The sequence below is a fragment of the Onychomys torridus genome, chromosome 21, assembly GCF_903995425.1.
Source record: "Onychomys torridus chromosome 21, mOncTor1.1, whole genome shotgun sequence".
NCBI classification, from domain to species: Eukaryota; Metazoa; Chordata; class Mammalia; order Rodentia; family Cricetidae; genus Onychomys; species Onychomys torridus.
In genome coordinates this window covers 17,080,200-17,096,313 of record NC_050463.1, presented here as the reverse complement: position 1 = coordinate 17,096,313, position 16,114 = coordinate 17,080,200, and the positions used below count along the sequence as shown (strand labels likewise).

General features: G+C 48.7%; 2 protein-coding genes and 1 long non-coding RNA gene across 4 annotated transcripts in view; 1 reads left to right on the top strand and 2 right to left on the bottom strand.

Moving 5' to 3' along the window:
• The first annotated feature begins 238 nt into the window (after positions 1–238).
• Rhoq (ras homolog family member Q) overlaps positions 239–16,114 on the top strand; it is a 36,074-nt gene continuing 20,198 nt past the window's right edge. The window contains exons 1-2 of one of the 2 annotated variants that reach the window (XM_036170863.1): positions 239–598; positions 1,139–1,197. In XM_036170863.1, coding sequence (XP_036026756.1) covers positions 457–598; positions 1,139–1,197 — 201 coding nt within the window. In that variant the 5' untranslated portion in view covers positions 239–456. The remainder of the gene's footprint in view (positions 599–1,138; positions 1,198–16,114) is intronic. The other variant, XM_036170862.1, reaches the window with a different exon arrangement.
• LOC118571663 lies at positions 2,748–6,430 on the bottom strand. The gene is made up of 5 exons (XR_004943376.1): positions 6,343–6,430; positions 5,699–5,807; positions 3,770–4,315; positions 3,559–3,676; positions 2,748–2,793 (listed from the first exon to the last, which is right to left on the bottom strand). It is a non-coding gene; the product is annotated as an uncharacterized LOC118571663 (long non-coding RNA).
• Positions 7,069–16,114, bottom strand: part of Pigf (phosphatidylinositol glycan anchor biosynthesis class F) — a 56,052-nt gene continuing 47,006 nt past the window's right edge. The window contains exons 6-7 of the mRNA XM_036170856.1: positions 11,243–11,448; positions 7,069–7,603 (exon numbers count right to left, since the gene is read on the bottom strand). Coding sequence (XP_036026749.1) covers positions 11,272–11,448 — 177 coding nt within the window. The 3' untranslated portion in view covers positions 7,069–7,603; positions 11,243–11,271. The remainder of the gene's footprint in view (positions 7,604–11,242; positions 11,449–16,114) is intronic.

Here is a 16,114-nt window from a genome sequence, read left to right as displayed (position 1 = left end):
GCAGCACTCGGGAACAGCCGGGACCGCCTTCCTCCCGGCCCAGGCGGGCGGGGGCCGGGGCGGTGCGGGGCGGGCAGAGCCGCCTGGCCCCTCCCCTCCGCCGCCCTCCCCAAAGTTGCCGACTCCCCTGGGGCCGGACAGTCTTATGATCCGGCGGATCCTCCTGGGGAGGCCGGGCCGGGGAGCGGGTTCGGGCGCCGAGCGGCGGGGCCAGCGGGCGAGCGCGGCGAGCCGGGCCAGGGCGGGGAGCCGGGCAGCGATCGAAGCGGCGGCGGCAGCGCCCCGGGCCCGCCGCACCTTCCCCTCCGGTGAGGGGAACCGCTGCATGGGGCCGGGGGGGCGGCCCTGCTGCGCCGAGCGGCGGCGACGGCGGACCCCCCAGGCGGGCTGGGGCTGAGCCCGGAGCCGGGGCGGGGGCTCCGGGGGGACCATGCCCCGAGGCCGGCCGACCGCAGCATGGCTCACGGGCCCGGCGCGCTGATGCTCAAGTGCGTGGTGGTCGGCGACGGGGCGGTGGGCAAGACGTGCCTGCTCATGAGCTATGCCAACGACGCCTTCCCCGAGGAGTACGTGCCCACTGTCTTCGACCACTACGCAGGTAAGCCTCTGTCCTGCTGACTAAGGGGCTGATCCCCGGCCGGGAACTTTGGAGCAACTTTGGCTGAGCCCCCTGGCTGCCTCCCCTGAGCGTGCTCCCCTCCCCCGCCGCGCCCTCTGCCTGGCGGCCCCACCTCCCGAGACCGTGCCTCTGGTCACCCCTCGAAGCAACTTCCACCCCTTCCCTGTCTTCCCCCTCGCCCCTTCTCCCACACTTCTCAGTCCCCTGAGCGCCCTCCTTGACCTTCCCACGGTCGCTTCCCTTACTGCCCCAAGCCCCTGTGGGGAAGACATTTGGGGACACTAGGGTAGACGTGGCTATGGGTCTTGGGAGAAGAGGGGTGGATAGCAGGGGTCCGACATTCCACCTAGCTCTCATGCTGCTTGGCAGTGAGCTGGACACAAAAAGGGGGTGTTCTCTCCCAGGGGGCACTCACAAGCCTGCCAGTGATTTGGGAAAGGAGGGTCCCGTGGGAAGCGAAATTGCTCGACCTCAGGTCATTGTGCGTCTCTCCCCACCCCACCCCCTCTGTCCTTGCAGTTAGCGTCACCGTGGGGGGCAAGCAGTACCTCCTGGGACTCTATGACACAGCTGGACAGGTGAGTGTCTTGGCCTCTGGCCGGTTCCATTACCCCCACCTTTAGCCAATTCTGTGTGACCGTGAGGGGCCTTTAGAAACTGAGGTGTCTAGGTGGGAGGGTGTGTCTTCCAGCGGCTCCTTCAGGATCAGGTTTTTTCTTAAGTCAGCAAATTAAGGAAACAAACCAAAAAGAAAATGCAGACCAGTGTGAACCCCCGGGATGTGAAAGTTTTTTGACTGTATGCGCTGTGTGTGTTGCCTGGTGTGTGGGTCCCAACTCCTGTTGCAAAGTGGCGGCGGCCAATGGTGAAGCGTTCTTATTTTTAGTTGCTGCTGACCAGGTCTTCCCCTCACAGTCTCTGTCTGGTCCCTCATTGGTGAGTGGTCTGCCTGCCCGAGGAGCCTGATTGGTGGGAAATGGCATCATCTAACATGATGGGAAGGCATTTGGTTCTGGTTATGTTTATTACAACATCATTGCACTCTGGGACTCCAGTCCCTGAAAACGTAATTTGTGGTGTTACCAGAGGACCACAGGGGAAAAGAAAGAAGCGACAACCACCAGCCACTCCCTGGAGTGCGGGGTGGCTAGGGTTAGGAGTTCAGCATGAGTCTTGGAGGAAGAGCTTTCTTCCCCCTGGAGGGCCAGGTGACTGTTTTCTTTGGAGAGATTAGTGTGCAGAAAGGAAAGGAACACTTCTCCCTTCGGCCTCTGGCGAGTGTTTGCAAACCAGCCGGGCCAGGGCCAGGCAGTTCTCCTTGAAGGATCAAGGCATTTTCTCTCTCCCTGACCCAGCTTCTCCCGCCTTGCCAGACCCACTTTCTTTCCGCTGGGGCTAAGGTGATGAAGTTTTGCAGAATTCAGCTCTGCTGGTTGGCCTGAAGTCTCAGGAAGAAGTTTCTGTGTATTGTGCAGACTTGAGGACCCTGAGGACATGTGAGCCACTGAAGGACTCAGAGCGGCTGGGTGGGTGGGTGGGGGGCGAGTCCTGCCATTGGACTTCTTTATTTGTGAACAGGAGCTTTAAAAAAACAAAGACAGAAAGAGAGAAAGAAAAGACCATTGCAGATATTAATTACATGCAAATATGTGTTGCTTGTTTAGATTTGCCTTTCGGAATTGTACGCTCTCAAATTCTATATTGAAGTCTAGAAATATGTTGTGGGTTGGTTTTTTTTTTTGGGGGGGGGCTTGATGTGGCCCTGATTTCTAAACCATTGTCGGATCATCTGAGGGTGAAGAACTGCTGGCGGTTCAAAGGGTCAGAGGACACTCTCTGTCATCCAAGGTGCCCAGGCCAGTAGAGCCAGGTCTGATTCACAGATCTGGGGGTCTGGTTTGGTTCTTCCTTCAGTGGCCCCCCACCTTCACCAGTTAGGGAAGGCACAGAGTGCAATTCAGCCAGATACCATCAACTTTTGTTTGTTTGTTTGTTTGTTTGTTTTGGCTTTTTGAGACAGGGTTTCTCTGTGTAGCTTTGGAGCCTGTTCTGGAACTCACTCTGTAGCCCAGGCTGGCCTCAGACTCAGAGATCCGCTTACCTCTGCCTCCCGAGTGCTGGGATTTAAGGCGTGCGCCACCACCGCCCGGCTCCACCAAATTTTAAGTTGTACTCTTGAGAGATAAGAAGTTGACATTGGTTGAAAATAGAGAGTTGGGGGGGGGAGTTCTAATTTTAACTTTTCATGCTACTTCATTTCATTGTTGCAATGATTGTGTGTTTTCAATCATGCACCTTGTTAAACAGGACGTGTGAATGTCAGAAGTCTGTTAGACAGAGATCCAGTTACGATTTAACCATATGCCCATGTATGTGCATCTCAGGCCATGGAGCTCACAAGAGCTTGCCGCTGAGATGAAGACCCAAGCATGCATTCCAATTTGAGGTCCTGGGACATGCTGAGATGACCCCGGGTCGGCCAGATTGTTCGTATGCATAGAGTACCTGAAATTTTACAGTCATTCTCTCGGCGGTAGTAGACAGGGTGGGGGTGGGGAGGATCTGATCAGGGTCCTATCCCACCTCTTGGTAGTCGACGGTGGTTTTTCACTCACTGACTAACACTTTTGATTTGGGGTTAAAGTTAGCTATAATTCACTACATTGGTAATAAGCAAATTTAGTCATTATCAGACAATGCAGTAGGGCTGTTGTGTCATGCTAAGCATGTGGGGTGTACAAAAAAAAACATTTAAGTTAAAGGCCCACCACTGCTGGTGTGAGTGTGTGTGTGTAAGAATCTGGATCAAGTGATTGTTCATGCATCTTAGGTATTTTGTATTGATTGTTAAGACTTTATATCCATGAATAGCTATCAGATTCCTTTTATGATACTAATAGTGGTAAAATAAATACATACACATACATGCATATACTTACCTGTTGAGATTTTTCAGCCCTGTAGACAATAGAGGAGAGCCTGTGAGCTTCGGGACCAAAAGGTCTTAGGTTCAGATTTCTACCTTGTGTGTAACTCTAGCCGGGTTATTTACTTTCTCTGTAATAGTAAAATGTAGATAATTAGCATCTACACTGCAGAGCTGTAGGCTGCCTTAAATTCATTAACCTTTGAAAAACAGTTGGCACCCACCGTTCTTTGTATATAGTAGGCGTGCAAATGGTATTACAAGGAATCACTGTGCTCTGCTGTGGGCAGGGTAATGGGGGGTGGTCACAAGTGCAAGAGGACACATGTATCATGCCTCAAGTTGATAGATTCTAGTAGAGGGCTGGATCTTAGCAGCATTAGCAGATGTGTGGAGCCAGAGAAACCATTTCGGGTTCTGTGCAGCAGGTGAGAAGCAAGGGGCATATGTAGGTTTCTGTTGGATCTTTTTTTTCCAGAGACAGAGGGATGCAGAGGGAGATCGTAGCCCTGGAAAGCACTTGCCTTCTCTCCAAACTGTTTGCTCATGTGGGGGTGCTTGGCCCACCTACTTAAAGAAGCAGCAATGCCTCCCGCAGCTTGGCATCTCTAGTCCACTTTTTACTCCTGGCCTTCTTGAGACCCCAGTCAAGTCCAAAGCCATAAACATCGTTTGCCCAGTTGACATATTAGGAGTCTACCAGTCAGGGCAGGCTGGTTAGGTGGTGACCTTTGGCCTTCTTGAGTAGGCTGCTGTCTGCTTGACCTTTGCTGTGATTAGCAGAGAAGGAGAAAGAGTACATCAGTCCCCATCATGTGCCTTGTCTAGGGACATCTCTCAATGCTCTGCTCACTCACAAGTATTGCGGCTGAAGGGAAATCCCCTCCCCTGCTTTGCTGAGCCCCAGGGTGGTCCTGGACAGCGTGCCATTTTGACTGCCAAGCTTTATGGAGTGGAAGTTGACAGGCACCTTCCTCTACCCTGGGGGCCTTTCAGGGAGGTCTGGCTTTCTGCCTGTCCCTGTGGAACTTCCCCTTTTGCGCCTGGCTTGGGGCCTCCAGTGTAGACTCTGCATTAGCCCTCTGTCTGCTCTGGGAAGGGATTAGAAAGGTGAGGTTGTCCCCACTGCTTCTACTCTTGGGGAATGGAAGGAAGCGGGGAGCTTTCCCTCTGCCCAAACGAGCCAGCGGGGTTCTGCTTGGCAGGCTGCTCTCTAGCTCCGGGCTCCAGGCCTGATCTCTTAATCCTTGGCAGGAAGGCAGAACTTGGTACTCTGAAGAGGGAAATACTGAAATCCATTTCATCCCAGGTCTCAGAGTACTGACACTCGGGAGGGAGTGTGGTGGGGTGAGTTTGGGATCCCTGAAGTTGTGGAGTCCACCACTGTCCCTGTGTCCAAGTTCACATGTATGCTTTAGGTACACCATTGCTATTCTATTATCTGGCAACTTAAGAGTTCAGGGTTGCATACATGAGAACTATAAATAACCTTACTCCAGTGGCCCCCTCACCCCAGGGTAGCTTTTCAATGACAGATGAGATTTACCTCACACTTGTCATAACCCAGCAGCTGTAGCTGGTCCCCCTCCCCCACCACCACCCCAGAGCTCTCTGAGTACCCAGGGAGGTACTTCCTCCAACAAAGGGAACCTCCACTGAAGGCAGCAGACAGGAGGTCCCTCCCCTCTTCTGCATTTCATGGGACAGCACCCAAGAACTAGCATAATGGGAAGGAAAAGGGTACTGCCAACACATAAGGTGCCTCCCGTCTTTAGGCAGGGCTTGTTCACCACGCCTTTCCAGGTAGACTTTCCCCAGAGAGGAAACAGCAAGCAAGCGAGTAGATGGGAAGAGATACGTGAGTCAGAAAAACAAAACAAACAAACAAACAAAAACAAACAAACAAAAAAAAACAAAAAACACATTTTCTTCAGTGCAAGTGTGCATCACACAGAAGTTGATAGGAAATGGTCACTCATAGCCCCCAGGTTCCCTTAGCCCCATCCCCACGTTCCATCCTTGAAGGAATGGGGTGTGAGAGGAGCCTTGAGGAGGCTCTTTCTAGATAGGACCCGCAACAGGTGAGATGTGGCACTGAGCGTCTGGTTTCCCTTGGTAACCCACTGTAGAGTTCTTGTCTGCATTTTGCTAACCTTTGTAGAAGCTATTTATATCCCAGGCTGCAGCTGTATCACACCGGCATGGTGGTTTCCTCCTCCGTGTTGAGAAGGTAGGTGGCCTCTGTCCATTCAAAAGTTGTCGCTGTTTAAAAGACAGTGTGTTTTCCTGGGGTGGGGATGGGGGACTCTGGTGGTCTATTTCGGCTCCAGCTTGGGTTCGCAGGCAAGGACTTAGGGTGGGGGCAGGGCCTGATTGTACCACAGATGTCCTTCAACCTTTCTGGGCCCTTTGATCAACTTCCAACATGATTCTCCTGAGGTCTGGTGACATTTCCAGTCTTAACTAATGTTTCCTGACTGGTATGCTAAGTGTGAATGCTATAGTCATGCCAAGATGCTGCCTTGTCAGCCTTGGAGAGCTGGTGAGGTGGAGGGTCTCAGGGGGCTGAGCATGTATTGTTTTGCATGCTGTGATAGGACCACGGAACTAACTGGTTTTTTTTTGGGGGGAGGTACAGTACTGGGGTTTGAACTTGTAGCCTCATGCTAAGGTCAGGGGCCTTTTGGAGAATTGGTCTTTTGTGGTTTCATTGTGGAATTTGGGTTTCAGGAAAGGAGAGCAAATGGCAAATCCTGGGAGCGCTCCGTGGGAGTATCAGTTTCTGGCAAGGACACACCTGTTGGCAGCAGCAGGTAGCCCCGAGGCCTCAGACACAGTAGTGATACTGCAAAGAGAAGAAAGGCAGAGGCAGAGAAACCAGGCCAAAAAACAAAACAAAACAAAACAAAAACAAAAACCAAAAAAACAAAACAAAACCAAAGCTACAAATGCAGCTAAAAAAAAAAAATCAACAATTTGTAACTGGGATAGGCTCGATTTCCTCTTACACCCTAGGGGGATTGATTTTTGCCCTAATTTGGCCCTCTTTGGTTGGGGAGTGGCTGTCTTTGCCCTCAGCACTTGCCTGTTCCTCTTTCAGGGCCTGTTAGTGCTGCTCTACTCAGGAAAGCCTGCAGGTGGTAGGTGGCCAGCTGTCCCAGCCTTTCCCGGGCCCCAGTGAGTGGTCTGGGACCACCGCCTGTCATTGCCTCTGTGGATGCTTCATACCCTCCCAAGCCCCAGGCTGGCAGGGCACTGTGTGTCCTCCTCCACCCCACCCTGGAGCCCAGCCCAGTACCTCATGATGCTAGGCAATAAATCTTCTTCTTCTTCTTCTTCTTCTTCTTCTTCTTCTTCTTCTTCTTCTTCTTCTTCTTCTTCTTCTTTTTTTTTTTGATTTTTGAGACAGGGTTTCTCTGTGTAGTTTCGGTGCCTGTCCTGGATCTTGCTCTGTAGCCCAGGCTGGCCTCGAACTCACAGAGATACACCTGACTCTGTCTCCCGAGTGCTGGGATTAAAGGTGTGTGCCGCCGCCGCCACCACCCAGTGGCACATAAGCCTTAAAATGAGTTTGTTTTCATTTGGCTCTTCACTTGCTCAGCTAAAAGCTAACACGTGGCTAAGAGCACCAGGCACAGCCTCCTTCCCTGCGGATTCAGCTGTCTCCTCTAAGAGGAGTGAAACAGGCATATGGATGGGGCATCAGACTACCAATTTCGTCTCTGACCTGGCTCACCAGGCTTGGAGGGTACCAGGTTCAGGCCTCTGCGTCTTCAAGGCATTTTGCTCCCTGGTCTCCTGAACAGAAGGTAGTTTGGCAGTGGGAAGGTGTGTTTTGGATTCTGCAGATGGATACCAAATTGTGTCTGTACTTTTGTGTGGCTGAGATCAGTCCACCAGCCAGCTCCTTACCTTCTGTATGGGTTGGGGAGATAGTTTTCACCTTGCAAGGTGGCCATAAGGATTAAGGATTTCATATGTAGTTGCCCAGTTCCAAGGAGTGTCACATCACCTTGGTTCTGGAGAAATCCATTTGGTGCCTGCTCTGTGCCAGCCTTCTGTGGGAGAAAGAGGAAGGTGGTGAGTGAGACCCTGGGAAGTGCATTGAGCAACTGGGAGGCTGGATGAAGAGCAATATTCCAGGATCCTCTGTACGGTGAGGATGGCTGCTTTGGGAGATAGAGGGGAAAGGTAGGAGGCAGGAGAGTGCCGCCATCCAGGGTGGACCTGTCTCATTGGGCTCTAGAGTCCTGGCCAGGCTCTGCCGCTTCCCACCAAGAAGCTTCACCTCTCCCAAGCTGATGTCCTCATCTATTCCATGAGGTTACGGTAGTACTGTCTGGTAGGGTTTGGGAGCCAAGTCAGGGATTTCTTCTGCTCTTCGGGTGGCCAGGTGGGGCTTGGGACAAGCTTCGTGTTCAGCTTTCCCTTCGGGTCTCTCACCCATGCTCCTTGTCCCCGCCCAGCTTGTGTGAGCACAGCAGCTCTGGTCTCTCTGTACCACTCAGTGCAAGCTTGAGAAGCAGGGCACTAGATGAGGCTGTGCAGTGGGGTGTGTGAGAGAAAGCTGGTATCTGGGCAGGGGTGTGGGAAGCAAGAGAGAGATGGGGCAAGCTTGGGAGGTATCCTGCTTGTGTCTGTATGGGCCTGGGGTCCCCCTGCTGTTGCTGTCAGCTTGGGGTGTAGGCTTGCCAACTAAATTATGGACTCTCTCCCTCTTGATTGACAACTTAGTAATTAGAGAGATATTAATCTGCTGCTTCGTGCCTTGTTGGTTTTAATAGAAAAGTAAGCGAGGAGGAGGCCTTTATTGTTGCTGTTTCTTTTGTGGTGACTGGCCAGGGATGTGCCAGCTCTTCTCCAGATCCCCAGATATATGGAGTCAGGGTAGACTCGGGGCCCAGCCGTGAGTGGTGTCTTCCCACAGTGCAAGCTTGTGGTCTGCCTGCTTGTTTTCTCACCTCTGTGAGTCATGGAGGCTAGTGGTGTTTGCCTTATTTTGCAGGGTCAAGAAGGTTAAGTGGCTTGCTCCAGGCCATGTAGTTGGTAAAGATTAAAAGGCAAGTTTCCAGGGCAGGACTTGGGACTGCCAATCCTGGGATCTTTGTATTTGTTGACACTGATCAGCTTGCCCATGAGCAAATGCCTTGTTCCACGACACCTGCTCCGTTGTGGACCATGCCATGCAGAAACTACAATTGCTTTTCTCAACAGAAGAGCTGGTAGGTTGGTTTCTGTAGGTGGCATGCCGGGCAGGTGCTGAGATGGCTCCAGCAAATGTTGTTCCTATGAACTTGAGATGGTTTTGTCTATTTGCCCACAAACCACTGTACTTCCTTAAAAGGGGCAGGTCTGGGGTGGTGCTCATGAGTGGACGGAGCTTGGTGCCATTTGCCATGTGTCCTGTGTTGAATTGTTAGTGGACTTCCCTCAAGCCTGAGGGGTAGCACCCCTCTTGCCCTTTCTGCTTCCTGTGCCCTGTTCTGCCCATTTGACTTGACCTGTGTTGGGGGAACTGCCCCACACTGGCTCCTCAGGTCTCTCTTTTTATCCTTCAGAGTTTTCTTATTTAGGGGAAGTTGCCTCTTCACAGATGTGCATCTGGGCCTTGGGATGTACCACGGTGGTAAAGAACTTGCCTATTGTGTGCACTGAAAAGAAACTGTCTCTTTCATCTAAACATCCCCTAAATGCATCTCATATCTTCATCTGCCACTTGTTGCCTCTCTATATACAGTTTGCCCGCCTGGGCCATCCTCATTGCCCATGGGCTCCCAGATCCTCTAGCCTCTAGCTTTCCATGGTAGCTGGCTAGATGAGAGCATCCCGCTATAGCCAGCCAGTAAACAGTCCCTGAGCATCAAATCCGAGCCCGTGACGGAAGTACAATGGGGTCTGTTTTTGGGGTTGCCGCAGAGGCCAGTGGCTGCTCTTCTAGTCAAAGAGTGTTTCCTCAGTGGACAAAACACCAGACTCCACGTACTGGCTTCTCCAAGTGTGCTCCTCACATGGCCTGGGAGCTTGGTACGCACCTATCTCAAATCTTAGAATCTACCCCGGATTTCCTAAATCACAAGCTTGGGGAAATCACTGTCAGTCCAGGCTGCACAGGTGATTGTGATGTCGACCCCAAAAGTCAGAGCTGCAAGGACACCATGAGTCCTGGCATCTCCTCTCAGCACGCTGCTTACCATCCCCCACCTCACACACTCTCCCAGTGTCCGGGGAGCATGACTGAACTGGATGTCTAATTTGCTTCCCTCCTAAACATTCGCCTGGCCTCCTTCCTCATTTTGAACATGTGTTGGGACGGTCCGCATTTGCTTAATGAACGGAGCCCTCCCAGCCCGCCTCTGGACGCCGGAGAAAAACGGAGGCAGGATATCATGGGGGCAAACCTTGGCTCTAGGAGTATGCTGTCTGCCTTAGGGGTGTGCAAATAGTAGACTCCACCTGTATTCTCTGATGAGGTCTACATGCCAAGCCATGTTCGCTTCTGAACACTGAGTAACTTGATAGGCCTGGTGTCCTTAGCTGGGGTTTGTTCGTGGTATCAGACCCAATGTCCCATCAGGAAGATGGCTTGGATTTGAGCTGCCTTAGCTCCACAGTAGTAGATGGGCTGTGGCGCCTTCTGGTCTTAAATCCCAGGCAGGTCACTGGCTGGAGACTGAGGAAGTGCTGTATTGCTCAGCTCCCGCCTTGGCAGTGGTGACTCTCTCCTTGGCTGACCTCAGTGTTCCTCTCTGCCCCTTTCCTTTAAAATGCTATCTTTTTTTGCATCCCTTAAAAAGGAAAAAAATAAAATATGCCAGGCGGTGGTGGCACATGCCTTTAATCCCAGCACTCGGGAGGCAGAGGCAGGCGGATCTCTGTGAGTTCAAGGCCAGCCTGGGCTACCAAGTGAGTTCCAGGGAAGGCACAAAGCTACACAGAGAAACCATGTCTCGAAAAAACAAACAACAAGAAACAAAAAAACAACAAAAAAAACAACCAACTTGTTCCAGTGAAGAAGCACCATCCTTCGAATAACATGGTGTTATGAGTGAGTTGGCTCGGAGGAAACCCCTTATAAGAGCTGCCACTGAGAGCATTTAATTCTGCCTCTGCAGGTCAATTAAAGTTCCATTTGCTCCAGCTTAACTGCAAAAGGCTGTCCTCCTCAGCCAGCTGGGTCAGGGCTCGGCCACTCTTATTACCCGAAGGTATTTCTAGAAGCTTCCCTGGCCCTGAAAACCTGGGGATGGTGCTAGATGTAGGGGGAAGACAAGGGAGGGGCAGAGGAGGGATGGAGATTTCTGACCCCCCCCCCCAACACTAGGGACTCTGTCCAACAGGTGGAGTCAATCAGGCCTCATCTAGAAATCCGAAGTCTGAGGGGGCTTGCTCGTCAGTCCCCTTCCATTTGAGGTCGGCTTCTACACCACTTTTGATTTTAACCTAGTAATTGAGCTACAACCCGACCCTTGGCTTCATCCCTGGGTAGATCTTTATTACTCATGAAGATTGTTGAAGTTCCTAAGTGGGGAAACATGTGTGACTCAGCACTTTATACAAGCTTTGGAAATCCCCATGGGAACTAGGTGAATGTTGGATCTCAGAGAATCTGTTAGTCAAGTTATTATGGAAAAAAAAAAAAAAAACAAAACAAAACAGAATTTCATAAATGGCTCTGCCATTTGGAAGAGGATTCTGACCTGTCTAGACATTATTGAAGGCTTTAAAATCAGCTTGTAGGTGGTGGTTTTAATGCATTGCCCATGTAAGCACAATGGCAGCCATCACAGGGCTCAGGAGGAGACAGGCTGCCGGGTCCGTTTGGAGACAATCCTGGCTGTGGGTTTGAACTGTTCTTCTCCAGCGAGTCTAGACCCACAGAACTATGCCTTCTGTCCAGAGTGACCTGTGGAGATGAGAGGGATGTAGCAGAAATGCTGTATTGTTCAGGTGGGCCCAGACAATGCAGCCTTCCCACTACCACTTGGGTAACAGAGGTATCAGTAACCCAGCACGTGGGCAAGGGCCATTCCTGGGTAGATCAAGCTGGCGATGTGTATATTTACTCTTGCTGAGATGTTGTAAGTCACAGAATGTCTTTATCACCTCCCCCAAGAAATTTTTCCCCCCAGAAACCATTGATCTACTTCTGTTCCATAGGTTTGCCTATTCTGGGCTTTTTGTGTAGATATTTTCTCCTTTAAGACTGGCTCTTTTCATTTGACATCATGTTCTCAAGGTTCATCTGTATTGCAGAAAGTGTTAATATTTCATTCCTTTTCAGCTGGAATTTCTCTTTTAGTCTTTTTTCCATGGCCATTCTCTTAAGTTCTGGGGACCATATTTGGGGTGGGAAACAGAATGCAAAGTTCTGATGTCCTTTGGCTCCTAAAGAATGTGGCCCCTCTCCCCATTCCTATCCAGCAGTCTTGTTCCTTCATGCTTTAGTTCCTGGCCTCTCTCACCTCCATCCCTACCCTAATTTCTTTATTCATCAAATGTATGACTAAATGAAACACAGATTAGGTAAGGAACAAAAATACCTATCCAGTGGGTTTTACCTTTGTAGGAATGGTTTCTAGAATTGGGAAGAAATGTACACGGCTGACCAAAACACAAATAGAAAACGAAGATTCTGTAAAAATGGTAAAAGTGTGACAAATGTGTCCACCCAGGCAGAGTCTCTGCAGAGTCACCTCAACTCAGAAGTAGCTTTATTGGGAACAGTCATGGACAGTCAGGTCCATGGGTCTGTACTGTCTTGTAAGAAACAAGAGTCTAAGTGAGATTACCAAAAGGCATATGGTAGGAAACAGACAAAGATATAAACCAATAGGCCAGAGAAGAAGAAAAGCAAGTAGCCAATCAAAACTCACTGTGCAGAGATATGCAAATAAAAAGATTAATCTATTGGATTGGATAAGATAGGAAAAATTGATACCCAAGAGACAGGAAAGTTAATATTCTATCAGGCATGACCAACCTGGCCTGTGGCTACATGTGCCCCAAGATAGCTATGAAAGTGGCCCAGAAAAAAAAATTATAAACTTATTTAAAACATTCTGAGATCTTTGTATGTGTGAGAGATTTTTGTTTAACTCAATTACAGGGTTCTGGAGTGTGAACTTTGTAGATGACAGTGTAGTGTTGGTACATCAAAAGGTTGGACACCCCATGTAGTTGGGAGTAAAAACTGCCCCAGCTAGTCTGAGGATATTTGACAAAGCCTCTTGAATTTGCAGCGATCCATTTCTCTGAGTTTATAACAAGAAAATGCTCAGAGTACATATAGACTTACATAAAATGGCATTCTTCACAGCATTACTTACGGCAGTGACCAATTATAAACACACTGATGAACAGTCAGAAGGCAATTACAGTGTATATTAGGATAATAGCAGCCATTCAGAACTGCTTTTCCAAAAATGTAAAGAAACATAGAAAGCTAATGATGCATGATGCAGTGTGAAAAAGCATGAATTAAAACTATAAACAGCAATGAATACAGCTTTGAAAATATACACACGTATAATAAACAAGGGGAGATTGTAACAAAATAGTCAAAGTGATTGGCTCTAAGTAGTGATACTGAATAATTTTAGAAATTTACCTCTTTATTCTGCTCCCCCCCCCCCCCAGTTTTTTTGAAAGCCATTTTATTTTTATCAAAGTTTTAATGTAGATGGTTTAAGAGTCAGCAGTCCTGAGAGGGCCCATTATGGAGAAACCAAAGCTCCCCCAGTGCTTCTTCAATAGCAAGGACGTGTCCCCTCCCTTGGGATGGCCACTGTCTACTCCTAGCTGCTTATGTCTTCTTTCGCCTTTTCCTTCTTCCGAATTTCAAAGGCGTTGCTCTGTTCTCTTCTAGCTTCTGTTTTGCTGTATGAGTCTCATGCCAAGTGGGTTCTTGATCTGTCTTCAGGAACCTGACTCTGGAGACTTTCAGGACCTTTGAGTTCACCCCCCTGAAATGCCCCGACGTCCACTGTCGGGTGGGGTCCAGCTGACAACTGTACACCTGCCGTCTAGAAATTTGTATTTTGCTTCTGGGAAACTTTCTAGTTCATTTCTTTGATTTCTTCACTTCCTGTTATGCCATGGCTGTTACCTAGATTTGATGGCCGGAGTTCCTGGAATGTCTTCTTCATTTTCTTACGTTTCTACACTCTCTGTGCCATGCTGCCCCATTTTAGGGTTATTTCCTCAATTTTATTATTTACCACTATATCCCTATCTTGTTTTTTAAATGTGATTCTATTTTTAACGTTCAGGGGTCTTTCTTGTTTTCTGGATATTACTACCCCCCCTCACTCCAAATTGCTCTTCTAGATTTTTTTTGTTCTTTGAGATAGGGTCTCACTATGTAGCCCTGGCTGGCCTGAGCTCACTATGTAGCTTAGGCTATCCTCAAACTCAGATCTTCATGCCCCTGCCGCCTAAGTGCTGGGGCTAAAGGTATATGCCACCACGCCCAGCATTTGGTTTGTTTTCCTTTGATAAAATATCTTCTGTAATTTCTCTAAGGATGTTAATGATAACTTCTTTGAGGTTTTATTAACTGCAGTATATTGATCGAGTTTATTATGTTTTTCATTTTTTTATTATGCCTAATTTATAAATTAAACTTTATCATAGGTATGTGCATATAGGAAAAACACAATATTTGTGAGGTTCGATAGTGTCCACAGTTCCTGATGTCTGAGTCTTAGACCGTATCCTGCAGATACGAGAGGACTGTACTATATACAGTACAGTCTCAATACTGATGATGTAGATCAGGGAGTGACTGATTCTAGGGACTGTGGTAATGTTAGGTAATGGCTGAGTCCTAGTGAAAGAAAGGTTTCTTCCATGGAGTCCCATGTCTGTGTTTCTACAGGGTGGTCACTGTAGATATATCCTGGTCCTTTGAATGCATCTTGATTTCTTTTCTTTCTTTTTAAAAAATATTTATTTATATATTATATATGCAATGTTCTGCCTGCAGGCCAGAAGAGGGCACCAGATCTCATTACAGATGGTTGTGAGCCACCATGTGGTTACTGGGGATTGATCTCAAGGCCTCTGGAAGAGTAGCCAGTGCTCTTAACCACTGAGCCATCTCTCCAGCCTCATGGACTTTGATTTCTTGTGTCTTTATTCTTTAGACGTTTTTGTCTCCTTATCTATCTGCTCACATCTCAATCCCTGCCGCAAAAGAAGGTTAACTTGGCATCTCCACAGGTGCTTACTTATACTTAGTATGTGGGATACATGAGGGGCTCTTGAATTCAGCTCTTCCTGTAGGTCAGGATTTCTCAACAAATACCATTGATATGGGTTGGACTATTGTTCTTTATTGAGGAAGAGGCCATTTCATGCACTATAGGATGTGTAGAACCACCCTTAGTATCTTCTCCATAGAGCTGGCAGTACCCTCCGCCAGTTATGGCAATCAAAATGCCACCAGACTTTGACACATGTTCCCTTGGGACAATGGCTCCCATATTTCCCCCACTTCCAGTTGAAAAATCATGATTTCACTGTGAGCTGTCTAAACCTTTTCTTTGGGGAATTCTATAAAAATCAGTAGTCTTTTTTATCTTTCCTCTTGGGCTAGGGTCATATTCCCCAGAAAAGAATTATCCATTCTCCAGCCCAAGGGCTAATACAAGGTTGCTAATGACCTGGGAAACAGTTGGAAAAGGCACCTTGAGGGCCTCAGTTTTAAGCACATACCCTCTGCCTTTTGCAAGGTTAAAGAGTTTATCGTGGCATAGAAGGGGCCAGAAATTGAAGCATGCCTTCACCTTTGTCCTCTATCTAGAAGAACACTGTCCTCACACCTTCAGCCTCCTGGGGCATGTTGCTATTGCAGACAGCTGCTCCTGAGTCCCACTCTGTTGGCCTAGGAGCTACAGCCCTGGGTCTGCTAAGTTGGTTCACTTCGTTCTTTTGGCCTCTAGACTCTAAAATTTTTGTGGCTGCTGTCTCCTTTCCTGTTGGTTTTTTTCCATGTGGCTGTATGCCTTAAAAAAATAAAAAAGAAAGAAAGAAAGAGAGAGAGAGAGAGAGAGAGAGAGAGAGAGAGAGAGAGAGAAAGAGAGAAAGAAAAGGAAAAGAAAAGAAAAATATCCCAGTACATCTTAGAGGACTTTGGAGAGAGAAGAGATAAATGTATGTGTTCAGTCAGCTGGGAGCTAGCTGAAGCTGTCCCCCTTTATAATTAGAAACATAAATATGTTCCAGTAGCGGCTCCTTCTCAGCGCCTGCCTCAAGACACTGGGAAATGATTTTGTAAGACGCTTGCTCGGTGTTCAGGCTTTGGAGCAAAAGTTATTGAATGTCTCAGAGGTTTTGTCCTTGAGGCCCTGAAACCACATCATGGCTTTTTCCTTCCACATGAGAACCCAGCTTTCTAGTGACCAGAATCTATGTCCATCAAGGTCCAGCACCCTCCTCTTAGCACCTGGAATGTTAATGTCTTCCGGCTAAGACTTGACCCCGTAGGGTCTGCACAGACCGTGACTTTCCAGTGAACACATTGTCATGCGACCCCAAATACTGCCTTTTCGGTCACAGCTGAGTCACCC